Below are 27,944 nucleotides of genomic sequence, written 5' to 3'. Positions count from 1 at the left end.
TAAATAGACTCCATTTCATTTCTCATGGCACATTTCTGCTGATCCATTTATGTGTGACCTACCTTAAGGTTATGTAATCAGCCCCTTAAAGATGAAAGACGGATGAAGGCTGCACAAGACAAATGGTGGAGCTGGTGTTTATTCAGCTGCAATAAGAAGCATTTACAGGATGCCACTGGCACAGCATGCCAAGTCACCGAGACCCTCCTAAGTCAACATTTCCCATCAATAATAACAATTAAGTGACAGACAATCTATCACCTGACAGCTAGGATGGTAATAGACTCAAGGCAGGTATATCCAGCCAAAGTATACAACCAAGCACTTCATGAGCCTCACTGCAGACAAGTCAATGGGAAATTCCTAATCCAGGCAGTGCACTACTCATAGCAGAGTCACCACGACCCCCAACATCATGATTGCTGAGGGTTGTTTTATTATCAGAGCCTCCTGTAAACATTCCGGTGCCGGTTTCCAGGACAAGACATTAAATTGCAATAAATGTTATGTTTCAGATGAAGTCAGCTGTTAGTCAGGATAGTTGTGAAATAGCAGATCCAGCAGCAGCAGCAGGAGAATGAAAGAAGAAGAAGAAGAAAAAAAGCCATTCGCAGAGTGTAACACTTTCCTGCATGTGATTATTGCAGGCAGTGTGGGAGGGAGGGGTGCACTCCCTTTAAGAGGCAGTGACTACTCACATTTAAAAAGCATTCCAGTATAAATTCATTGTTCCTCCTCCTCATCTTCACAATCTCTCTTCTCTTCTTGTCCGCATCCACACAAGGCAAGAGGGGAGAGTAAGTGCAAACACATGCTGAGTGTGTGGATGATTCCAAGAGGGACAGGTCTTCTGCGCAAAGACGCAAAAAAAAAAAAAAAAAGCTTTATCCCCTAGGATCCGACTCCAAAACTCTCTGTGGTTCTCAAGGAGTTAAGTCGTGCAGATCCTAACAGCTGTGTGAGCGCAAGGCTTGGGGTATTGTGCCTGGTATCCAGCATTTAGTACAAGGATCTGATGGAGGAGAGGAAATAAAGTCACCTCTGCTGCTGCTGCTCCAAGAAACTTTAGCCCAGTCTCTGCTTCTGTTGACATTTCGGCGCTGGCTGATTCATCCCAGGCTACTTCTTTTTTTTTTTTTTTTTTTCCTTTTTCTTTTTTTTTTTTTTTTTCCTTCTCTCTCTCCAATTTCCAAGGGAGAACAATGATGCTGATTTTGCTAGTAATGTTTGCTGCTGCTATTTCTGCTAGGACTGCAGACTCCAAGCATGGGGATCCACCTGCTTCTTCCAAACATCACCCATCTTCTGAGCCCCAGAGGAGGAGTGGAATTGTGCAAAATATTGACCAGATCTATGCTGGAGGAGGTAAGGTGGGCTACATCCTCTATGCAGATGGCAAGAAGTTTATTTTGGACTTGGAAAGGGACGATATGCTGCTGTCTCCTCACTTCAGCACCAAGTACCTGGGACGTCTGCATCCTCAGCATCGTTTTCATAGGCACTGCTTCTACAGGGGGACTGTAGACTCCAGCCCACAGTCCTTGGCGGTCTTCAACCTCTGTGGGGGTCTGGATGGCTTCTTTGCTGTCAAGCATGCCCATTATACCATCAAGCCTTTGATTAAGGGCAAGGCAGGAGTAGGGCAGGTGTACAGGGATGGCTCTGAGAGGGTCCTACATGTTTTTATCAAGGATCGCTTCAGTTTTGAGACTGTTCCTAGCAGAGCCAGCTGTGAGACCAGAGGGTCTGGAAATCACCTCCATAAGCATGGGAATAACTCCAGGAGGCATCACAGGGAAGACCACCATAGGTGGAGCAGCCCACCCCAAGCCAACCAAAGCCTTGCAGCTGACCCCAACATCAAGGAAACATTCTTATTACAGGGGGGAACCACACTAAAAAGACGCCAGAGGAGATCCATATCCAAATCCAGACATGTGGAGCTCCTCCTGGTAGCTGATGAGTCTATGTCCAAGAAGTATGGGAAGGACCTCCACCATTATTTGTTGACCTTGGCTTCCATCGCTTCCAGGCTTTACAGTCATCCCAGTATTGAAAACCACATCCGCTTGGCTGTAGTGAAGGTGGTGATGGTCACTGACAAGGAGAAGGGGCCGGAGGTGAGCAAGAACGCGGCCACAACTCTGAAGAACTTCTGCAAATGGCAACATCAACACAACCAGCTGGACGATGAGCACGACCAGCACTACGATGCTGCCATCCTCTTCACCAGGGAGGTGAGTGCCTTCTGCTGGAGGCTCCTCTGCCTCCTCGCCTTACATGACCTTCTAGGACTTTATAGCTTTTGCTTTTTTATGGCGATGTGTATTTAGGCTAAACCACAATACTGTACGTGGGAATTACTGGCTGTAAGACTTGAGTCTGCTGTAGGTCCCATTCATACAGTGCTTTATGGCTCATGATCAAAATGTCTGTGTTATTTTGTTCAACCAGCCATTCCATGCTCTTTACCACCTGGACTCGCTGAAACTTATAGTTCTTCTTATTTGGCAAGGTATAAAGAGGCAATTAGATACATAGGATGGAATCATAATACTGGGGCTAATAACTCCAACTCCAGTATATCCAACCTCAGATTCCTGTCTATTATCTAATCTATCTATCCATCTATCTCATATCTACTGTATCTATCTATGTATCTATCTATCCATCTATCTCATATCTACTGTATCTATCTATCTATCTATCCATCTATCTTATATCTACTGTATCTATCTATCTATCTATCTATCTATCCATCTATCTTATATCTACTGTATCTATCTATCTATCTATCTATCTATCTATCTTTCTATCTATCTATCTATCTATCCATCTATCTTATATCTACTGTATCTATCTATCTATCTATCCATCTATCTTATATCTACTGTATCTATCTCTCTATCTATCTATATATTATCTATCTATTATATGTATATATATATATATATATATATTATCTCTGTATCTATCTATCTATCTCCATCTATCTCTATCTATCTATATATTATCTATCTATAGATCTATCTATATATCTATGGTCTATCTATCTATATATCTATGGTCTATCTATCTATCTATCTATTTATTTATCTATTATATATATATATATATGTATTATCTCTGTATCTATCTATCTATCTATATCTATCTATCCCATATCTATCTATCTATCTATCTATCTATATCTATCTCTCATATCTATCTATCTATCTATCTATCTATCTATCTATCTATCTATCATTTTCTTATGTAATGTGAGGGCTTGAAATGGGTTGCAGACACTATCAATGTCTGTTCAATATAAATAAATCTAAGGGTTGGCTGTCACTTGTAGTTCCCCACAGTGTACAGCCTGGTTTCCACGTGTTTATTGCTCCAGAGCAAGTGTATTAATTAGAGCAGTCAATATTCCAGGATAGCCGGGGTGAGCTGAGCCAGACGTGCTGACGCTTGTGATTCCCCATTGGCCAGCATACAGCATACTGCCTCTTAGGTGGTTTAACAGAATTGCAAGTACAGTTGTGGGACTTGTAGTCCCACCACAACTGACATATCATTTCTTTGATACGTCTTACTTGGATTACTCCAATGCTTGTCTGGCACTCTAGTTTTTTTTCTGTTAGATATGTTGGCTACATACCAGGTAGTGATAGTGAAGAACTACAAGTCTCAGCACAAGCTGTATCCAGTAAACGATGAAGCAGACGCTGAAACTTACAGTTCATCAATGCCTGGCACGCAGCCTAGAAAAACGAGCGCAGTGTAAGTATGCGAGGCACATTGGGACTTCACAGCTAGAAGCTATAGGTTACCTACATTTGTGATACGCTGAATTACCATGACCTCGACTGAGCTTCTCAAATCTGTAAAAAAACGAGCAGCTCTTATTACATTACAGCTCGAAAAATAGAAATCCTTATGCGTGTCTGTAATAACCAGAATGTATACCTGGTGCAAGTATTTTTGCAGTCGTTCCAAGCAGGTGTTTCCAATGATATATTATTATGGAAGTGGGTCCCATAATAACATATTACAGTTGTTCTCCCATACAGTCATTCATTTCATTCTGTATACACAATGGGAGAGGTTCACCCAGGCTTTATTCTACAGAGATATTCCCTGACACTATGAGTAATTGGAATAAACAAGCACATTCCTTCCACATCGAGAGCCCGGGGCTGACGCTTCTTCCTTCTGCTCCGAGTATGGGAAGATTCCTGCAATATTATCTTCATTATCCATCTAGTGTCAAGTTCGCAGCTTATTATTCTCTATCGAGTCCCTTCGTTGAGAATAGTCTCGCCTGGTTGACAAATGACAAACTTCAGCATGTCATAGCTCCTACACATGTATGTCTCCTTCCTATAAGAAAGTCACATCGACGTGTCACATGGGATCCGTAACGCGGTATAATTGACGTGCCAAACGTGTTTTCATCCAGACCAGGAAACATGGATGACATCACTGGCTTCTACCTGAAACAACAAAATAGTGCAACTAATAAAAAAAAAAGTAACAAATGCACAATGCTATGGTTATGTTTGCATCGTGCGGGAAAAATAAATGAGTTTTTTTTTTTCACTTATTTTTGGCATCCCCATATTTGCCTGGGGTCACACGAAGCACTTTATAACGAAGCTCGGCAGGTTGGGTGGAGGAAATGTGAGATCTTCAGCTGAAAGTTTAAACAAGGCCCTGGAGGATTGCTACAGCTGGCTGACTTGTATCTTGGCCGGCTGCTTTATATTTGAGAGAGCGCCCAAAGCCTTGAGGAAAGGCGTGGGTAATGTAGCTCCTGTGGTTCGTGGGTAAGACGTGAGTTTGGATTTTACCCACAGAGAGGTATTAAAGTTCAGAGAGAAAGTCTTATCGTAAGCTGGAAGGAAAACATGCTTTCTTTGACTCTGTGCAAATAGTAAGATTTACACTTTTTTTAATTTTTAGTATCAATCAGATGTAAATGCCATAAAAAGCTCAGTATATAGGATGGATCATTTAACCCTTGACTATGCAATTACTTGGCTTCATGGAAATTGTCAACATCTGCCGCAGCTTAAATATGTATAATCTGATAAAGAGCGATGCTGGGTCAGGATGGGGTTTTTTGGGCGCAGCAGAGTAATAGATCTTAGGACCACCCTGTATCTATACAGAAATGTCAGTATTAGCGATGAGTACTCGCTACTCGAGTTTTCGTCGAGTGCTCGGGTATGCACCGAGTATCGCTGGTGCTCGAGTGACATTCTCGAGTCCCCGCCCCACATGTTTCATGGCTGTTAGCCACAAAAGATGCCGGGATTGCCCGTGTTTGTTGGGCAATCCCCACATGCTTTTCTTTGCTGTCTAACAGCCGTGAAACATGCGGGGTGGGGACTCGAGCATGTCGCTCGAGCACCCGCGATATTCGCTGCATACCCGAGCACTCGAGTAGCGAGCACTTTCGCGCGCTGTCCGATTTTTCTTCTCTGACCCATAGAGTTTCATTGAGCCATGCAAACATCAGTTTTAAAAATGGATCTGTGCCTCCGGTCCAGGAGACACAAAGCGGGTCCTACTCTTGCGAATCAGACTCAACCATTAAAGTTTATGGGGATCCATGAGAGTTGGATGAAACTAGTAAGACTGACTTTGTACTCCAGAGTTCCTTCCTAATTTCATCCGTTTTGAACTGATACATTGTTAAGGGTCAATGGAGAAAAAAAATTCAATGAATATAAGGAATGAGAAGAAAAACTGCTGCAACTAGGATGCTGCTGGGATGCAACTAGGATGGCACCTGAGAAAAAAATTGGTCTGTTTCTCTTGGAAGGTAACACTCACACAGATAAATGGATGTAGATTCAATGCCCCTATACACATTAGACTACCAATATCAACAGGTTCGGCAGATGGCCTACTGTGTATGGAAGCGATGGCTGACTGATAGTCAGGACTCTGGAGAGATGTTGATAGTGCATGTCCAATTTCAGACTGCCGATCACATTTTACTCCCTTAGATAAGCCGCTGGCCGACGTGTCAGCTGGCGGCTTTCTCATAGAGAACATGAACGCTCGTCTGAGCAAGCGTTCCTGTATATAGGAGTGTCGGCTGAGATGTCTGTCGCCAAATTATCGACTGAACTATTCTTTGGCCTACAGCTATCTAATCTAAGGATGCTTTGGATAGCTCGTAGGTGAGAGCTATCTCCCCTGACTCATTCATACACCGAAATGCTCAGCTCAGCCAAGCGTTCCTATGTTCTCTATGAGAGAATGACTGCTAGACTCCTCAGGCAGCAGCTTATCTCCAGGATGAACAAAAGAGTTGGCTGTTGAGATCCAACGTGCTAAATCCTTCTCTCAGGAGTCATGAGATGCTCAAGCTCATTAGACTGGTGGCTTATTTCACCAATATCGAGGGTTTGGACGGCTTTAGTCTGATGTGTAGGGGGGCTTTAATAGGTTATTTGTGAACCATCCTACAAGAAATATAGCTTAGAGACAAGTGGCTGGTTCCAAATTCACCTCCAAATTGGACTATCTGTTGGACATTTGGTTTATTATTGTGATGGCCTTTAGGATACTTTAATATTCCAGTGAGCTGGTCTGTCCCTATATGCAAAGATTTAGTCAAGCTGTTCTAAAAAAAAATAGATCAATTGCCATAATGAAATGTCTCATAGTCAAGATTGGTCTTCTTCAAGAACTTTCTTAAACTGGCCCTACTCATCAGATATTCAGTCAGTCTCATCATAATCAACGGGTTCTTACAATTTTCATTCAGTGTTTATGGGATCCATTAGTATTCCTTGGGAAAGACAATGAATCAAAAAGGTGCTCTTTTTTAGCTCCTTAGATCCATAAATGGATAAAGATGGGATTATCTTTAAAACTATTATTTTTTAGAAAATCTGATTACTTCCATATCTGGCATGTGAACATCATGGTGTGACGACTACTGATCTGCTTCATCATTCTCTTTTAGTCAGCATTTTGCTGAGTCAATTGAGAAATACTTTTCCATAGGCTACACGTCATGACAGCACTGACTTTTTTTCATGGGAAAGGGATCAGGCAAGAGGATATGCACCAAGAGTCTATGGAGCCCATAAAGAATCAACCAGGTCTGCATCGCCCTTTATCTAACAAGAGCAATGTAAATTACTTATATTATACAAGGGATGGCTACAAGTGTGATCAATCAACTGGATTTCATTTATAATGTAGAGCTAAGGGTAATGTTTCAGTTTTGCTGCATCACTTTTGCTACTGATTGTTCAGAACCGCAGCAAAACCATGATAGAACCTCTTTATAGTTTGGCCTTGATTCACAATTTAGATATTTTTTAACGAAAAAGTATTGGTATCTCTTATACATTGGCCTGAATTCCTTTGGGGATTCTCCGAAGACCTACTTGATACATATCACAGTGTAGAGCCTTTTTACAGAATTTGGATTGAAGACTAGAAGCTTAATTACTGCGAACACTCGATATTTGAGGTGGTAAAACCCCAACATTTAAATATAACTGCTTGACAGGGGCATCTACTGGAAATTAAGGGATATGCCAATTGTTAATAAGGAGTCCTATGGTCCTCCAAGGCTAGATATTCAAAAGCTTTGAGATACCAACTCATATATATCTTAGAGTTACGTCAGCCAAACCTACCAATTTTGTCAGGTCAACTCAACCAGTTAATATGTATGAGGGCCTTCCTGCTCTCCCCAATCAGTAAATGTAGAAGGAAAATAGGATTTGGCATGTTGAATTTCCATTTTAGTTCTCAGGGTAGATAAGCCACCACCAAAGGAGTCTAGCAATGGCTTATTAAGCTCTCCCTGTTGAATACACATACATGTTTGGCCAAACTGAACATGCACGCTTTGGAGGTAGGTCAAAATGCTTAGGCCAACAGCTACTAAAAGTTAAAGGCCAGCTTAAAAAGGTTGTCCATGTTTGTGATGAAAATCTGCAGTCAATTTATGTGATTGCAGACCAGACTTCTGAATTCTCACATCATAAATACTGAGTGCTGTCAACATTCTCCGGTGCCGGCGACAAGAGAGGGTGGTTGTGTGACTGCAAGTATACCATATGCATACTCCCAGCACACTTCATGACTAGATGTGCATGGCCTTGCTCAGTACAAGTGCGTGAGGCCGCACATGTCTAGTGGGAATGTGGCCAGAAGCGTGCATATCGCACCACTCGTTCTTGTCTCCAGCACAGGAGTATCCAAACAGCGTGTGGTGCGCGAGCTCTGGGGATACAGAAGTCTGCAGTCACATAGAATGACTGCAGACTTTCATCACAAACCTGGACAACCTTTTATAGTTAATTGAAGAAGCTCCTGAAAGGACGTCCCATCTCTCTTTGCTTAAAATACCTCGAAGAATCTCTTGAGTTGGTTATTCTTGGAAATAGAAGGAAAACATTTGTTTATCCATACATATGGGACCATCTTGCCATGTTTTTCCATCCATTTCTTGCAGAATTTCCTTAAAAAGATTTAGGCAGAAAATAGAGAGTGACATATTGTCTCGCATAACTGGAAGGACATCATCAGTCGGTAAGAGTAAATGCCCACAAAGTATTTTCCTGACACAAACCGTCTTTGTCCAGTGACTACTGAAGGGAAAGTCATCTCCTATGGTGGCCCAAATCTAATCCTAAAGCTAAACGGTCCCCAGTGACCCAGACAAATCCATCAATCGGTAGATTCTTCGAGTGTGACATTATCGTCAGTTTCCAATGCTTTACATTTGCCCCGTCTTTTCATTTCATGTTAGATGTTGTATGCCAGCCTCAGAGTTTATAAATTCGTTTCCACATCAGAGGTTTGGAAAAAATGTCCCTGGAATGCCTTGTGGAAACCACTCGTCCAGATGGCATGGCATAACTTCCAGAGCTGGAACTGCTTCTTAGCGGGTACTTTTGCTTTTCTGCCCTTGTGCATTCTTTCTGTATTATATATAAGCTGATCCATCCTGTTAAGGAGAAACTTTATGACCTAAGAGAAATCTATTCTTCTATTTATAAGTCACAGTGAGGCTGCAGATGTCCCCATCCTCCTCTGACGGTCTTAATCTGATTAAGAAACTCTAGATCACGTTCTAAGGAGTTACAGTACGTGTGAGCCTAACCTTTGGCCACCTTCCCTTGGCAAGTGCTTTCCTGAAGATGAAAGTCTGTAAAAAATATAATTAGTCCAAATAAACAAGATGTTAAATTTAGATTGTAAAAAAAAAACAACACAATGTAGTATTTGTTTTCCAGATCCGGATCTATAATAGGTAGTCCCCGTAAATTTCACGAAACTAACTTGAAACATATGCTAAAATGGTTTGTCCAACGTACCATAACCCCAGGAGAAGTCAGCTTCCTAAATATGTTTGAAACAATGAAGCAATGGGTTTGGAATTTTGCAGTAACGACGTCTGCAGTATTGTTATATCGAAGGCCCTTTTGGAAAAATGATATTTGTGCCGGATCGCCTGAGTTAACCTTTTATTTCGGATGAACAATGAATACAAAATCCATAACCTTGAATGGCACAAAATGAGAAATCTTTCTGGATATTGAGATTACATATTCTTTCACAATGATCTCAGCAGTTTTTTTTTTTAGTAAGTTACAGCCGTGCTGTCCAACTTTAGTAAATGTGTTTTGCATGAATAAAGTCAGTTCATAGGTGACTTGACGCCAAACTTACCATGTCAGTGTTTGGATGGGCTGTGAGTGTTGCCTTTGCCAAGTCCGAACGTCTAGATGTCGTCTTCTCCATGGCATGTTTACCCGCCATGAAGCGAATGCGTGAGGTACATTTTCCATTCCTGTTTACCGGTTAAGTCGGCTTTGAACTTGGTGTCTATGTGCTAAAGAAATAATATTTGCATTTCATCTGTCAGTGAAATACATCTCACGAGTGGTTGGGAACTGTGAAATGCACTAAAGGTATGCATTAGCTGAACGCAGAAAAATCTAGAGCTGGCGAACAAATACAACCTTGGCATTTGTGATAAAGCATCACCTGGAGTGACTTTGTACGTTGGCTTTTATGGGTTACGTGGTAATCCATCCCAAAGCCCATGATACCACATTAAGGCTTTTGTGCAATCAGCATTATATTCTAAAAACCAAACCAATATTAATGCAAATTCAAGAATATTATGCAATGTGAAGTAGTAAGCTGAAAGACATATGACAAGCAGCACTAAGCAGTTTTTCAACATACCTATCTGCTTCACACTACCTGATTCATGGCTGCCTAGTAACGGTTGTCCAAGTACAGATGTATTATTCCATATCTTTCCTCTTAGCTTGAAATATCCTGAGATTGGTAGCATGGAAGGAGCAGTCTTAAAAAAAATGATTTTGCGATATTCTGTTGGGAGATGTTTCGGGATAACATCTGCGTGACAGCGTGGCAAATCAGGGATGTTCGTGGGCAGAGCCGATTTTTTGACGCAAACAAGTCTGAACCCCGAACACGAACACGAATTTGAAATGACGAACAAATTTGGTCAACACTAGTTATGACGTGGATTGCAGTCTGTAAAGGTCTTGCTCGTAAGTGATAGGAATATTTGGAATTTATAAGTGGGTCCCCATAGGGAATGTCCAGTCAGCTAAATAGATAGATACATAACCTGCTCGTGTCTTCATCACAGACGTATTTCATTTTTCACCACTCACCTGCACTACGTTCATTATTTAGACATCACTGATGATGTTCCATCTAAGTGGCCGGGACAAGCCACAATGGAGATGACATAAACGGAAGATGAGACGTATTTCCCCGCCACCAGAACCAGGTGTATAACCCATTCTCCCCAAGATTTGCCTTGGCTGGATCACTGCATCTATGAGAAGTCGAATGGTGCAGCCGGTTGTTCACATGCCCTGCTGCATTATTCAAAGACTTTAGCACTGACGAAGACTGCCGAGGCCAGAGGTCGGCTGTTATTGTCAGTCCCATAGGTGATGAATGGAGTGAGAGAGTGAGCAGGCCGCTATATTCAGCTCCTCTTGGTCATGGTCATGTGCCCAAGGTAGAACCAAGGTAATGTAATAATTATCCAGTGGATATGTGATCGTTTTTATAGACTGGAAGATCCTTTTGACTTGAACTTCAATCAGTTTTTTTGTAGATGAAGAGAAGGACTTGAGTCAGGTTCTCTATCAGGGCTGGAGGACAGTAGTATAATGAGATTATGTAGTCAGAGTTTGTTCCCAAAACCCTTTCCGAGGAAGGTCCAAAGGACAATCTAACATCCGAATAAAAAATGGGGCAAACAAGCATAGGAACCATACAAGTCCTCTGCAGGAGCCTAAGACCATGAACCAAGGCTGGGATTAGACCACACAGACCTTGGGTACACAGGTAAAGGACTTTTCTAGGACATTAACATTGATCCTTAAGGTAGGCAAGTGATGTTTGATTGGTGGGGATCTGACTTCTGGTATCCCCACTGGTCATCACAATGAAGGTTCTGTTGCTATTTCAGTACCTTTCATGGTGTACTACAAAAAATTGACCAGCACCTCCTAACAGAATAAAGCAAGTGCAAATGATTATGACTTTAATATATAAAAGTAAAAAAATACAGCAGCCTCTGTAACCTATGACATGTAAGCAGACATTGACTAAATGAAATGTGGATACATTGCTGCTATATGGAATATACTTATGAAAATGAAAGCAGTTAGTGCACAAATTGGCCAATTCATGAGAGCCCACCAGTCACTACAAGGAGTACCTCTCTTTGGTAGGATCCTAAGCCTAATATTTTTCAAGCATGTCTCTCCTCGGCTCAAAGCCTGCAAATTTAAAGAATAGGTAGGATCCAGCTGAATATTCTTCCTTCCATTGGCCTTTGGCTGTTTTTAATTAGTGCTGGATCCTACCATGATTTAAAACTTGGATCTTTTAGCCCAGGAGAGGCATGTTTGATAAATAATAGGGTCCCACAATGATGGGTCACCTTTTTATGGCTTATAGGCTCTCATGAATTATCCAATTTGTGCCCTAAGTACCATCACTTATAAGTTTATTCTATATAGCAGTAATACCGTCTAAACTTCATATACAGTTGAGTCCATATATATTTGGACAGAGACAACATTATTCTAATTTTGGTTCTAGACATTACCACAATGAATTTTAAACAAAACAATTCAGATGCAGTTGAAGTTCAGACTTTCAGCTTTCATTTGAGGGTATCCACATTAAAATTGGATGAAGGGTTTAGGAGTTTCAGCTCCTTAACATGTGCCACCCTGTTTTTAAAGGGACCAAAAGTAATTGGACAATTGATTCCAAGGCTATTTCATGGACAGGTGTGGGCAATCCCTTTGTTATGTCATTCTCAATTAAGCAGATGAAAGGCCTGGAGTTGATTTGAGGTGTGATGCTTGCATTTGGAAGGTTTTGCTGTGAAGTAAACATGTGGTCAAAGGAGCTTTCCATGCAGGTGAAACAAGCAATCCTTAAGCTGCAAAAACTGAAAAAACCCATCCGAGAAATTGCTACAATATTAGGAGTGGCAAAATCTACAGTTTGGTACATCCTGAGAAAGAAAGAAAGCACTGGTGAACTCATCAATGCAAAAAGACCTGGGCGCCCACGGAAGACAACAGTGATGGATGATCGCAGAATAATCTCCATGGCGAAGAGAAACCCCTTCACAACAGCCAACCAAGTGAACAACCCTCTCCAGGAGGTAGGCGTATCAATATCCAAATCAACCATAAAGAGAAGACTGCATGAAAGTAAATACGGAGGGTTCACTGCACGGTGCAAGCCACTAATAAGCATCAACAATAAAAAGGGTAGACTGGACTTTGCTAAAAAAACATCTAAAAAAAGCCAGCACAGTTCTGGAAGAACATTCTTTGGACAGATGAAACCAAGATCAACCTCTACCAGAATGATGGAAAGAGAAAAGTATGGCAAAGGCGTGGTACAGCTCATGATCCAAAGCACACCACATCATCTGTAAAACACGGCGGAGGCAGTGTGATGGCTTGGGCATGCATGGCTGCCAGTGGCACTGGGTCACTAGTGTTTATTGATGATGTGACACAGGACAGAAGCAGCCGAATGAATTCTGATGTATTCAGAGCCATACTGTGTGCTCAGATCCAGCCAAATGCAGCCAAACTGATTGGTCGTCGTTTCATACTACAGATGGACAATGACCCAAAACTTAAAGCCAAAGCAACCCAGGAGTTTATTAAAGCAAAGAAGTGGAATATTCTTGAATGGCCAAGTCAGTCACCTGATCTCAACCCAATTGAGCATGCATTTCACTTGTTAAAGACTAAACTTCAGACAGAAAGGCCCACAAACAAACAGCATCTGAAAACCACTGCAGTGAAGGCCTGGCAGAGCATCAAAAAGGAGGAAACACAGCGTCTGGTGATGTCCATGAGTTCAAGACTTCAGGCAGTCATTGCCAACAAAGGGTTTTCAACCAAGTACTAGAAATGAACATTTTATTTACAATTATTTAATCTGTCCAATTACTTTTGGTCCCTTTAAAAACAGGGTGGCACATGTTAAGGAGCTGAAACTCCTAAACCCTTCATACAATTTTAATGTGGATACCCTCAAATGAAAGCTGAAAGTCTGAACTTCAACTGCACCTGAATTGTTTTGTTTAAAATTCATTGTGGTAATGTTAAGAACCAAAATTAGAAAAATATTGTCTCTGTCCAAATATATATGGACCTATCTGTATTCAGTGCTTGCAGATCTTAGCTCTTACAAAGGCTGCTGTATTCTTGTGTTTGTCAATTATCCTTTCATGTTATACACATTCACAGAGATGCATCCATATAGGCACCTGGTATTTTCCAGTGACCGGAGCATTATAGGTTCAGTAGGATATAGTGGGCTGCCTGCATGTCCTAAATGTTCTCTCTTCTTCCCCTGGCACTCAATTTTTATCTGTGCACTGTCTGTGCCAGTCGTGTCCATAAAAGAGAGGGTGCCCGTAGCAAAGGGATGACATAATGATGGCTGATGCCCCAAATACTTGAGCTAGATTCATACCATAGGTCTGCAGACTATACACGTTCATTACAGACTGAGGGAAGCAGTTCCTCATTGTCACATTCACACATTTCTAACCCCTTCACTCCCACGTGTGTGTTTTAAAGAAACATACGCAACAAGTAAAGACTGGGGCCAAGAGTAGTTTTTTTTATTTATTTTTACCATGGGGTAAGATCACAGGTAGTGCTGCGCAAAAAGAATACCACCGACTTCTATTCTTGTCTTTCCAGATTCATTCTTTGTGATCAGATCTCTATGGTAAGATTACTTGTATGAGTGGTGGCAGGTAATAGTCGCACATATTTTTACTGTTACCACCAGGTTATTTTCTATGTCTTTCATTCTTTACTGATTATTTTCTTTTCATAATTTATCATTTTTTAGTGTTTAGTTCACATTCCCTTCTGTGATCCATTTTTAAAATAGATAAACCCCTTTAACTGATAACATTAAGGCTGCCTTCAGTCACCACTAGAGGGAGCTCATGAGTCCAGTGCACACAGTGTTAATATTAAAAAGGTTTCTGGTTTCAGAAAACTCCTGTCGACAGGCGCAGTTTATTTTAAATGATAACGAACTGTGTTTATTTGAAATGAAAAGGGGAGTTACCAGTGTGAGACATGTAGATCAGGAGAGCAGACTGTCAGTCATTACATGTCTCACACTGGTAACAACCCCTTTCATTTAAAATAAGTTCTGGAGGAGGATTCTCAGGGAGATCTATGTCCGGCCCATAGATCTTAACAGCTCATTTACATATTAAGAAAAACGTGATTTCTCTGGAATAAGACATCAGATCGCAGATATCAAGGTATCATTTTATTCAGCTTCCTATGACCTACATGCCCATATAGACAACTTAGGAGGGCCGATCCTACTGATAGATTCCCTTTAAGTTAAATATTGCACCGTATGCAATAAGTCCCTCTGAAAGAGACTGCAGGCAGCCAAAATTGTATCTTTTATTTGACTATACAATATGTGGGGCTCTGTTTTAAGAAAAACAGAGCTATAACTGATATTAAGAAGATGTATTAGGAAACTGAACACTTTTTTGACCTACTTAAAAATAACTATCTGGTATTTAAGGGGAATCAGATGCCTCTTCTTCCTGTACAATTAAAGGTAAAGCTAAGAAGTATGCACACTGACATTGAGGGTCCCAGTTAAAAAAAAGTTCTGTAATAAGGGAATATATTTATTTACTTAATATAATTTCATTTGAGTTCTTGATAACAAATTATTATAACAGAATATATAATTAAAAAATGCAAAAAAAAAAAAAACACCAAAAAAATGCCACTTTCTTGGCTAGCATACGATCCGCTTTCGTCGGCTGGGATTTAAATAGCACATCTTGTAATAGATCTGTTGCCATGTTCCTTCATGATTTTATCATCAAGTTACCATGACATTTTCTGAGGTTACTCTGACTGTAAAATCCATCGTGAAAGGTAAATCTATGTAATCTGCTCTTATTAGTATCTCCTTACACAAAAAGGACAATAATAGAAAAAGCCAATATAGAGGAGCGTTCGGCTCATTTAATGTCATCGTAACCCGGAGAGTCGTCCGGGAAGATCTACATTCTCCATAACTGAATTGTTGTTACAATAAATAAATACATTCTTGTTGTTCTTGGCCTCATTATTTACTCCCAGTCCTATATTCTATAGAGATGCACAATTCAGCAATATCCAGCTTCCTCCTAGCCATTGTGTCCGTGGTCGTATTGACCTTGGACAAAGACTTCTGTAATAATGAGAATTTAATATATTGTCTTCATTTGAAAACTGTAAAACTTCCCATTGATAAATATAAAGCTGTTGTGTAAGTACAAGAAACATGAAAATTATACTTAAAGCAGCACTAAACTGAAATGCACACTGAAATTCCTCCCTTAATTTTTTCCTTTTATTGAATACTGTTTTTTCATATATTATAATTAAAGCCAAGAAATATATAAAGAAATACTCTCCCTGTGCCTCCTCTCAGCTATATTACCCTTCCTCTCCTTCTCACTGTCTTGTGTTTTTGACTATAAGACAGCTGGCTGCAGCAGGATCCTCTCCCCTATAACAAAACCCCACCCCTTACTAATTGGGTGCTGCTTCATCCAGCCAAATATGGACAGTAGAGGATTAACCAATTTGTTCTCTGCAGGATTTCTACAAGACTGTTTCAGCATGCAGAAAATGATGCATGCTACCAAACTGTGAAGGAAACTATTTTTGCTGACTAATTTTAACATTTCTTTTTAAAGAATTGATAGAGCGGCAGCAAACATGTGCCACAATTTTTCTTCAATTTCTCACCAATCTAGCCGTTAGAACTTATCCTATGCATAGTTGATAACTTGTTTCTACTGGAATACCCCTTTAAGGTAATATTTTGCCCTTTCAAGGAAAATTTTTATTTTTTAAGTAAAAAGAAAGAGTTTTGATTCCAGTCAAGTTATAAGGTGACCCTCCACTTTGGCACTGAATTGTGGCCACACATTTGTCATGTATAGATTAGTCACCCTACTCGGAGACCGGCTTTTGCCTCCCGCCGCCTCCTCTGCCAAAACCGACATTCCGATACACTGTCATGCAAGGTGTCCACTTCTTTGACATGGAAAGCTATAAAGCACCCTCCCTTGCCTTTGATGTTCTGTATGGGCATGAGTCTTACTTAACTTTGTGTGCCCAATGCCACCGCGGGGACCAATGTTGGATGAAGGAGGACCAGAGTGCCAGTCTTGACAGAGAAGTCATTGGGAAGCAAGCAGTGGGCAGCAGGTAGGGTGACCGTACATGTCATTTTTCCGTGCCAGCATGGAGGGTTGTTTTAATCATCACAGAATATAGACTTTTAGTTTAGGATGGTTCTGTCAAAATAATAAAGGGGGGACACAGACTATGTGTGTTGGTGTCGCCACCACTTTTGGGTTCATCCACTGGACCAATTTTCCCATCATAGACATTAGGCAAACAGATTGGCCATTGAGTACAAAGAAGCTTCCTTCCTCACTATTCACCGTGAAGGTCATTGTCTAATTCTAGCTTGCCGCCTACAAGTTCCTCGCTTTCCATGCAGGTCACTATTTATATCAGTAACACCAAGATTGTCAAATTCTCAAAATCTCAAATTACATGTGGTCGCCCAGTTTCTGTGATGGGAATTGCACTTGTGAATAGTTGCTTCCTTGTCGCTAGAATACAGAGTATCTGAAAAGTAAGGAAACCACTCATATAAAAAATGGAAACGGTTTGGCAGAAGGTGATCCAATTTTAGACACAATCTGTGTGTAAAGAGACAAGATTTGTTAGGCCATGTTACCAACATGGTGGCCACTTGTCACCATCTGGGATTCAATTTCAATTTTTCGCATTGGAACATAGGTATGTGATATATCAGACTGGTAGAGAATTTCACTAACTTAAAGGGGTTGTCCTTTGGGGACATTTTTCTTTATTAAATGTATGTATTTTGGGCTCAAATCATTTTTGCATTTGAGTTTCATTACACATTTAACACGGTTAGACTTTTAAAGGCTCTTTGTTTCCCGACACGTTCAACGTTAATATAGTCTGTGGCCATTAATCAACTGTGGAGAGCTCAGAAAAAGACAGATAAGAGTTACAAACTTTCCTTTTACAAATAGTGGGAGAATAGGGGTTGTAGTCTGCACTGCCAATGTAGGACGCAAGAAACCAAGGACGATAGGGAAATTTGACCTAGCGGTGTATTCTCTACGTGTTTCGAAGTTGGACCAATATCTTCATCAGAAGAACCTCAGAATACTATCGTCCTTGGTTTCTAGACTACTATATCGGCAGCGTAGACTACCACCCCTTTTCTCCTGCCATTTGTTCTACACTACGGGATTTCCCGGCTCGAGGGTGCTGCATCAGCTGATATACTTGATTCCTCAGTTGTGGGTCAAACAACCCCTTAAGGTGAACAGCTCCCTCTCCCTCAATTTTCCTCCCTAGCATAAGACCCTATTGATCTTGGTGTCTCTTTTTTCTTAAACTGTCTTGCTAGACAGTCCAGTCAGAACAAGCTCACCGATGGATTCTCAGATAAAGAGGTGGGTTACTTTCTGTTAGTGCATCTTCCCTTGCAAACCGACCAGCACTTCTGTCCATACAATGGTGCCTGGTGGAGGGTCATGTGACCAGAACTGTCTATCGGCCTAATCCAATTGGAAAACACCTCTCATGGGAAAGCTGTTTTTTTATTGGAGGAGGCTGATGGACAGGTCTGGTCACATGACCCTCCACCTGCTGCCATTGTATGGACAGAAGTGCTGGTCGGTTTGTAAGGAAACCGCAGAAAACGCAATAACAAGAGAAAGTGACCTCTGAGAACCTGGCAGTGATCTTGTTCTGATGGTCTAACACGAGAGTCTGTGACTCTTATCTGTCTTTTTCTGAGCTCCTTTCAGCTGATTTGGGGCCACAGACTACATTAAAATTGTGTGTGTGCATGAAACAATGAGCCTGTAAAAGTAAAAAACGGTACAAAATGTATAATGGAACCCAACTGCCAAAATGATTTTTGACCTCAAAATTAATTTATTTAATTAAAAAAATGTCCCTAAAGGACAACCCCTTTAATTTTACTTGTCATGGTAAAAGAGTGATTTTTCTTCTGTACAAGTGATGTGTATGATGGCGTTATCCTAAGCAATATGTGAGTGAACAAGCTTTCATCCAATGCCATCCAAACGCGCCTCCCATTATCTGATGCTGCTGTGTCACCCATTCTGCAACTTCTCGATGGTCCGGGTCATCCGGGGTCAGGTGTTGTAGTTTCTTTGTTTCTTAGTGGTGCCATTTATGGGTAGGCAATGGCTGAAATGAGGCGCAGCTAACCCTAAATTCCAGAGACAGATGATGAGTGCTACATTGCAGGCACTTACTGAATGAGGCAAGAACAGCCGTTGCTGTTGCTACATTAGTACCGGTTTTTGGTCATTCGGTTTTTGTTGTATTTGTGACAGAATCTGTTTTTAGGAATTTGTTAAGTAGACCCAGTGGATAATAAAAGGCCCATTTGGGTGTCGTTGGTTGATATCTCCTTTGATAACATATCTGTGCTACAATTTACCAGAAATAAATACAATCTTAACACATTCTGCTTGTGATAACGCCATTGTCACATCGCATGTACAGAAGAAAAATCACTAATTAAAAATACAAACAAATAAAGTTGTGACATCCCTGTTAGTGCCTGGTCCCTCTACTCCTGCTTCGCTCGTTGGCCGTTGCAGAGCGGTTATTCAGTAGCCCTGTTTTATTCCTGGCACATGTGGCTCTGGTTAATCTAGAATCTTTGGGGTTAAATTCTGCTAGATTATGTTTCTTCCACCTGTCATCACTGGGTGGGGCTATTTAAACCCCTGAGTATCAGTTCCCAAAGCCAGTCAATAAGTTCTGCTTATCTGGTATAGCCCTATTCCTTGCTCTTGCTGTGGTTTCCTTATTTATCCCATTTTCTAACCTCTACTTCTAGTTTGACCACCCACTTTCTTTCTGATTTTGTCTCAGATGTGACCTCTTGGTATCAACCTTGCGTGACTACTCTTCTTGACTCCAGCTTGCTCCATCAGGCAGCAGCTGATTTTGCAGCAACAACTCAGGGGTCCCTGTATAAGTCCAAGATCTCTTTACAGTGCTTAAAGGATGAAGCCCAGGGCAGTCCCAGGCATCTGGTAAACAGAGTGGCTTACCCTAAGCTTGATCATTGAAGCCCTCCTCGAACAGTGCAACCATGACAAAAGATATGTTAAAATTCCATACCATCTGCCAAACCATTTTAAATTTATAAGGACGTTTTCTTACCTTTGAGAGAACCTTCAAATTGGATGTTGACAATGATTAAGGCATAACCTGCCGAAACATGAAGGCCAGTTCATGGGCTTCTTTATTTTTCTATATCTTCTTTTAACCTTGATGGAATAAATGTTAGGTCTTATAGTATCACCTCTGCATTGTTGGACTTTTTCTAAGTTTGGCATTAAAAAGTCTGTGGATCTAGGTAGATTTCTGTGCAAGCTATGAATTCTCAACACTAGCGGTGAGCTGATTTTTGTTACATCCTGAAAATTGAGCTTAAATGGTGAGAAACAAATTTTGCAGAAATTGATGGAGAGCAGATTTGTATAATCAATTTATTTGTTGGTTGGGCTGAAATTCCCAAGTTCCTGAAGGCAATGTTAGCCAAGTTTCTAGATAGTAGAGATGAGTGAATATTTTTAAATTAAAATTCATTAATTTTTTTCCAAATATTTGCTCTGCAGCAAATCAGCAAGGACTCTCAAAACTGTAGTCAATTAATTTCAAGCTCTTTAACTTAAACACAACCTTAGTAATGTAAAAGTGACCTCATCATATATGGCAAAGGGTTAGTAGACAGTAACTGTCTATTTCACTATAGTTTATTCAGTGTTTTAAAGCTTTCTCTCCCTATCTCTATGGCTGAGCTGTTACATCCTATCACTAATCCAGATTCACCACAAATAGCAGCTTTATTTCCTGCCTCTGCTTTTATACAGCCTATAATAGTCACCGCTGTGCAGTCACATGCTAATACTGTACAGTTTATTCAGTGTTTTACTGTTTCATCTCCCTATCTCTATGGCTGAGCTTTGACGTCCTCTCACTATACAGATTCAACACAAATGGCTGCTTCATTCCTGCCTGTGCTTTTATACAGCCTTTGATAGTCCTTCCTGACTGGCTGAGCTATATCATGTGATTTGATAGTTAAAAGGCATTATAGGTAGTCCGCCAGCTATGCTGGGTTCAGCTAACCTCCACTAGATAGTTAAAAGATAAGTATTTTGGCTGACCTGTGCTGAAAATGCTACAACAACCTATTGGATTCCCCTCCACATTCACTAAAGTATAGCAGAAAGAAACATATTTTTCCCCTTCTTCACGTTCTTTTCATTGCTGTTTTATAAATCCTTCTGGGGAAGTGACATATCTTGGGAAAACCTTAAAGCTCTTAATAATAATGTTTAGCTCCTTTAGAGCTGACGTGATGTACGGAGCATTTTTATAGGAACAATTAGTCCCTGACCAAACAGCGTAAAATCAAATTTTCACAGTCACAGACGCAGGGAAGAAGCCGCTCTAACAAATTATAGCCAAGTGCCTCCGATACCGGAGTCTTTTGTAATTAAATCAAAGGTGTCCTTATCAGGCGGTTGCAGTATTCCTGAAATTTTCGAGATGATAAACTTAAAAAAAAAATGAGCACATGGGATAGAGTGAAAGGCTTAATAACACAAATAAGTGGGATTCACCGTCGTTCATACACATATGTTAATCCTGTCACCTGTGAGGAGGCTGCCACCGATACACGTCTCATCATTCTCCTTCAGCCGCACTGATTCCTACTGGCAGGTTGCTGATAGACAAGCTTCAACATCATGGTGGATTAAAAAACAGGAATTTGTAGACGTTCTGAATTCTTTTGCCCAAGGTGAATTATAGCAATTTTATTGCAGGAATGTCTAAACTTGCTGCGTCACCTGTCATGGAACCGAGCGGTAGAGCAAAATTATATCAAACCTGGTATTATCTGCAGCATATCATTTACTGCTTTTTAGATGGTGGGCGTTTTTCTATGTAGAGCTGGTGTTGACATTTAACTATTATTTGTGCACTTTGCTTACATTACTGTGTCATAATGTCAATTGGCTTTTCCACCCTAGCCATGGAGTATGCATCGGTGAGGTGGCCATCATATCATGGTACAGACTAAATGGAGAGGTGTCTACACCTGATCCGTTCTCTGATTTATATAATGTCTACAGAGATACTTGGAAATTAATTTCTGATGTCATAAGAGGTGCAAGTTACTCTGATACTCTTTTCGGTGTCGAAACTGGGAATGTGCCGTCCCGTGACCACAAGTTACTCTGATACTCTTTCCGGTGTCGGAACTGGGAATGTGCCGTCCCATGACTGCAAGTTACTCTGTCACTCTTTTCGGTGTTGGAACTGAGTGTGTACAGTCCCATGACCGCAAGTTTGATTTGCATCCATGACCTCACTCAATGCAAGTGTATTTAACAAGGCTGGACACAGTCTAGTCGGAATGTGGCCGGAAGTATGTAAATCGCTCCTGGTGCCGGACCTGAGAATCCTCACAGAGCGCAGTGCATGTGATGTGAGTATTCACAAGTCTGCAGTCACATGAAGTGACTGCAGACTTGTAGACTAAGGTCGGACATCCCCTTTAAGATATCCAAACATAGCTGAGCTCCTAGCTTTACTAATTTTGCAGACTTGAATAGAGCGGCATGGTGCACACTCAGTCTGCCGATCTGTTAGGCTCTTGCAGCCAGAAAAGAGCCACGGAAGAACAGGGGACACAAGTCTTCTGTTCTGACAATTGGGTATCACCTATACAGTGGGCTCGATAATCCCTTTAAGGCCAGCTTCACACATCCGTGTTTCGCAGTCCATACTCGGATCACAACTCACAGTCTGGCAGCAGGTCTACCAACCCGAACTTGGCAGCCTGATATACGCCTATAGATTTGTGCCAATCGATGCCAGTCCATGCAACATAGTCTGAGTACAGATCATAAAATGACGGATGATTGGGAAGGAAGGGTAGTTTAACACTCTGGCTTCTCTATAGAGAAAGAAAAACACAAGAAAGAAAACAAGTAAAAGAAAAAAAAACGCACTGCAAAAAAAAGAAAAAATTGCCCCAATTTATCACTCTTATTTGTTTTAAAGTTAAAGCTTGAATTTTAGGCATTTTTATTTTTGCTCCAAATTCTTTATGTTTTTTGCAACATTTTTATACTTCTTTTTTTTCAGACCATGTCATATTTTGGGATGGGCATGAGTATCATCATCATGATGTTTTGAGCTAAATCATTGTGTGCAATTTTTCAAAACGTTGCAAACATTTTCTGACATTTATCAAAGCTTATGTTTTGTATGCCTGCATCGATGAATGATCTGCTGGTATAAGATGCACTCAATGTATGAAAAGGCATGTGCCTCCTAATGAATTTGGCTCCTTTCAGCTTCTGAGAGCCAACATGAGAAACATAATAAAATAGTATTCAGCTCATCCAAATGCACATAAATCCCACACGGACAGTCAGACCATCCCACATTTAACCATAGAAGCGTTGCGAGGATAAAATACTGCCGAGACTTTATTCATGAACTTTGAAAATCCAAACTTACAGAGGCAGCACTCATTTACGCGTTTCAGGCACATGTGAACAATGCTTTCGTAACTTACAAAACTTTATATCATGCTAAGCTTTGACCACTTATCGAAAAGGTATCAAAGCTGGAGTAAAAATTCCAAAAGTGATGACATTTTTTCAAAGAGTTTTATGTCAGAATTCTGGTGCAAACTGTTCGAAAAATGTTTTCTTAATATAGTGTTGAAGCCAATATTTTCTAGCTTATTAAGGATTGTACTGCATTTTATTCTAAATCTATGCTCCCAAGGAGTGTATTTCCTATGGTTCTTTTGCAACGGAAATCTTGCAGTGATACCCACAGTGATATATACCACTGCAGATATCATTGCAGAAAAGGTGCTGGAAAGTTGCACATTTAACCCTTTTCTAAAAATATCACGTACAGTATTTTGCTTTCACTGTACAATGCAGTGGATTTTCCACAAGAGAATATGTAGCTGAAAATTTTGCTGTGTTTTTGCACCGTGGTAACTTAGCCTTGAAAGGCGCAAGAAAAAAAATAAAATAGCAAAAAAAAAGCATCTTTTAATTGAATCCATTACCATTTTGATGAATTTGGCGCAAACTCCACCAAAGAAAACAGAAAGACAAAACTGAAAAATGTCTTAAGAAAATGCAATTCATGAATGGAGGCCCATGTGTAAAGAAAGCGTAAAGAGATTTAGAAGGTATCGAATATAGTATCACGCCTGTAAATACGATGAATATCCCCAGGACGGTCTATCACACTTGTTTTTATATGACTTCAGTCTGAATAATGCGGAAATGTGAACGTTAGCTGGCAAGGAAATGCTTGTTATAGAGACAGGTGATGCCTGTAATCCATTCCACTCCGGCCAGACCCCCATCCACCAGCCGGAGGGTTTGTCTGTGTAAGTGGCTGACAGCACGTTGTTACTCACTGTTAAGCGTAAGAAAACAAGATTTGCATGACTTATTTTTTTCCTTCTTCTTGGGCAGGATTTATGTGGGCATCATTCATGTGATACCCTGGGAATGGCAGACGTGGGGACCATATGCTCTCCTGAGCGCAGCTGTGCAGTAATTGAAGATGACGGCCTCCATGCAGCTTTCACCGTCGCTCATGAAATTGGTATGTAGTGCTGTTTCTGTTCCGTAGCCAAATCAAACACTCTAAACAGCTGCATTAGTAACCCAAATACCCGTCAATGAATTCCAGGCCTGCAGCTCTCCGACTATTAACAGAGGGATTAACCTGCACAGGGTGGGTTCTTTACTACACAATCGGGGGTCATCAGAGGGATGGATACCACTGACTTTACATGGTGCAGTAGGAATATATTATCATTTAAGGTTGTGAAGATGTCATATTGAGATGATATACACAGTATATTGTAACCTTTACGTAGAGGTCTCATGGGGTTACCCAACTAATGGAAATCACATGGTTCACTGAGCCAGATAAGTATGGGCCGCAATGCCGTAACTTCACCACTCAGTTCTGCCACCTTTTGACCTCTCTCCTCCCGCAATGAAATCACAATTTCTATGACGGAAACATATAATTTTCTATTTTCTATTACATATATACATCAGAATTAAGATTTCAGCATCGAGGAGGAAAATTCATGGAGTTATAGAAATCACAGGATCAATATACGTGTTAATGATATTAAAATGATGAAAAAATTTAATTTTCAAAGCATCTCGATTTAGTCACACACACTTACTGCCTTGGCTGCTATCAATGAGATTATTAATGGTTGACTCAGGTATGTTCTACCTCGCTGAATACAGTTAGTCAAATTATCAAGATCTGCTGCTGGCAGCTCCCTTTGCAATTGCAGACCAATGACGTCTCAGATGTGCATGATGGGAGACAAGTCTGGAGACGCTGCAGGCCATGGTAGTAGGTTTAGGCCAAGCAGGCTGCTCACAGTAGCACAAGCATTATGCAGTCTGGTGTTGCCGTGTTGAAAAATGGCTCCTGGAACACTGTGGAGAAATAGCCGTACCACTGGGTCCACAACCAAATAAATTTAACGCCTAGCTGTAAGTGTAACCAGAGTGGAGACTATAGGGGTTATGCTACTGTACATTTTGTCACCCCACACCCTAATCACAGGAATAGAACCAGTGTGACATCAAAACGAATCTCCAGCTGCCTTTAAATTCAAGCCTTAAAGATGAAGAGGATAGAACTCCATTGCCATCTTGCCATGATAACCTTTGAATGTGGTGGCATGAGGTCAATGGAACACCTGTTTCTGGAAATCTGGCTCATAGCTCAATGTGCAAAGGCCTTGTGATGGTTTGTGCAGAGACTAATTAATGCCTTGGTATATAATTTGCCAATTTCACACACAGAACAGAATGAATCCATTGCAAAACCTTTGGTGTGGTCATTTCTCTAAAGTATACCACGGCCTGCTGCTTCTCCAGACTTGACTCCTATGGAGTACATCTGAGACGTCATTGGTCGACAATTTCACAGGAGCTGCCAGAAACAGATCTTGATGATTTGCCCAAGTGAAGAACATTCCTCAGACAACCATTAATAACCTCACTGATAGCAGCCAAGGCTGTAAGTGCCGGGATTTCTGTGTGTGGCGCTCATACTCGATTTTGAATAAATCAAGATAGTTTGAAAATTTGGATTCCATTTTTTAATAATTTTCATATCTTTAACTTGTCTATCTATCTCGTGATTTCCATAATTCCATGACTTTTCCTTCTTGGTGTGGCAGTTTCAATGTTGAGGAGTGTATATATATTTATATCTCTATAATGTTTTGCTATATGCTCAGATGCTTCATCATGGAAAATGATATGGAGATGGAGCTGAATTGCTGAATATGGCAATGTATACGTTACTGGGGTATTCAGTTTGGAAAACATTATCACCTTTCCACAGGATAGGTGATGATAACTTATTGATCGGTGGGGATCTAACCGCTGAAACTCGCATTGATCTCCTGAATAGGAAACTTTTATCTCCATTAGAAAGGAGCAGTAGTACACATGCTCGGCTGCCGCTCCATTCATTCTCTATGGGAATGCTTAAACGCTGTATTCAGCTTTCTTTGGCAGAGTCATAGAGTCTGACCACTTGAACATTTCTTAAAGGGGTTATCTACTACTAGGACAACCCCTTCTTGATCTAAATGTTTGGCCCCGATAAAATAAAAAAGCCTATACTCACCTCCCGTGTCGGCGACCGTTCCAGCGGTGTTAGCACTCGAGGCCACGGAGCTCTGGTGCGTTGTTGTGACACATGGTGCCCAGCGCCCAATCAGTGCTGGCGTCCCCGCCTATGTAAGAATAGAACATGAAAAGGATGTCTGGACTGTAGCTGATCTCTGACTTCATTTTCATGTTCAATCCACACGTGGGCGGGGACAGAGACGACAGCGCTGATTGGGCGCCGGGCAGGCGGGCACCGCATGTCATACAACCACACGAGAACCCCGCGAGTACTTTCACCAATGGAATAGAGCCAGCATGGGAGGTGAGTGTAGGTTTTTTTATTTTATCAAGGCCAAACATTTAGTTCAAGAACGGGTCGTTGTAGTAGTGGACAACCTCTTTAAGACTATCCTACACTAAAATTACATTACACAAATAGGGTATTATGTAATATGTAGAAGAAATTGAGAATAACGTTTTCTTTCACAGCAAGCTCAAACAATACTAATAGGTGGCATACTATTATTATTCTAGGTTTCATATAACTAGGACTGGGCTTCCTTATTTGTTGTGGTGGTTTATAAGGGAAGAAACTGCTGGTGGTCTTGGCCTTGGCCACCACAAGCAGAATATGGAAAATCTCTGCTGAGATTTTTCATATTTCTTTCTATTGCTATCTCTATAGCCTTGATGTTGATTCCATAACTTTGCTCCACATTGCTGTAACTTTTAAGGGGCTTCATGCAGTTCACAAAGAATATCGAAATACTGTAGTTGGGATATTGGACTTGCTGTATCTATTGTAATAAAAATATTTCTGAGAAGTGTTTTGTAAGTTGAGAGCTAAGCTATCACTCAAGATAAAAAATAGATCTAGATATGCTGCCAACTACTTGTATATGTCCTAGTAATGAGTATAGGAGCATCCACACTTTAGGTACTTGAAAAACTTGACTACTTATATTTTCCTTACGAAGAAGAGATTAGTTAATCCATTTGTTGCAAATCAAATTAGTGTCAAATTTTTAGGAGTTCGCTGAATCAAGCAATTTGACATTTGATTTGCACGAATAACCTAAAGATCAGCCTAAGAAGTCTCATATGACTTTCAGCATAGCTGGGCGGGTTTCCCTATAATGCCCTGCAACTATCACATCACGTGGTATAGCACAGCCAATCAGGAGAATCTATCATAGTTTATATAAAAGTCAAGGTAGGAAATGCAGCAGCCATTTTGTGGTGAATCAGGATCATGAGAGGACATCAGAGCTGACAGATTAGCAATAGATGAAGAGAAAGGTATAAAATACTGAAAAAAATTACAGATAGTGTCTGTGACAGCACAGCAGCAAAGAACAGTTACCATCCGTTTACCCATAGCCAGATATGTTGTGGTCACTTTAACATTACTAAGATTGTCTTTGCATTAAAGAGCTTAAAATGGATAGGACACAGTCCTAGAAGATTTCAGAGTGTTACACACGTCTTTTCAGGGTAATAGGAGTACTTGTCAATA

At 40.7% G+C, this 27,944-nt stretch overlaps 1 protein-coding gene across 1 annotated transcript in view; it reads left to right on the top strand.

The window, feature by feature from the left end:
* The first annotated feature begins 711 nt into the window (after window positions 1-711).
* Window positions 712-27,944, top strand: part of ADAMTS5 (ADAM metallopeptidase with thrombospondin type 1 motif 5) — a 171,046-nt gene continuing 143,813 nt past the window's right edge. Inside the window, exons 1-2 of the mRNA XM_073668294.1 lie at window positions 712-2,237; window positions 24,242-24,374. Coding sequence (XP_073524395.1) covers window positions 1,203-2,237; window positions 24,242-24,374 — 1,168 coding nt within the window. The 5' untranslated portion in view covers window positions 712-1,202. The remainder of the gene's footprint in view (window positions 2,238-24,241; window positions 24,375-27,944) is intronic.

The sequence above is a fragment of the Phyllobates terribilis genome, unplaced genomic scaffold (assembly GCF_046119375.1).
Source record: "Phyllobates terribilis strain yellow unplaced genomic scaffold, ASM4611937v1 Scaffold_2__4_contigs__length_985480577, whole genome shotgun sequence".
In the NCBI taxonomy this organism is placed as follows: domain Eukaryota; kingdom Metazoa; phylum Chordata; class Amphibia; order Anura; family Dendrobatidae; genus Phyllobates; species Phyllobates terribilis.
The sequence above is the reverse complement of the archived record's forward strand: the minus strand, read 5'-3'. Positions and strand labels throughout refer to the sequence as shown.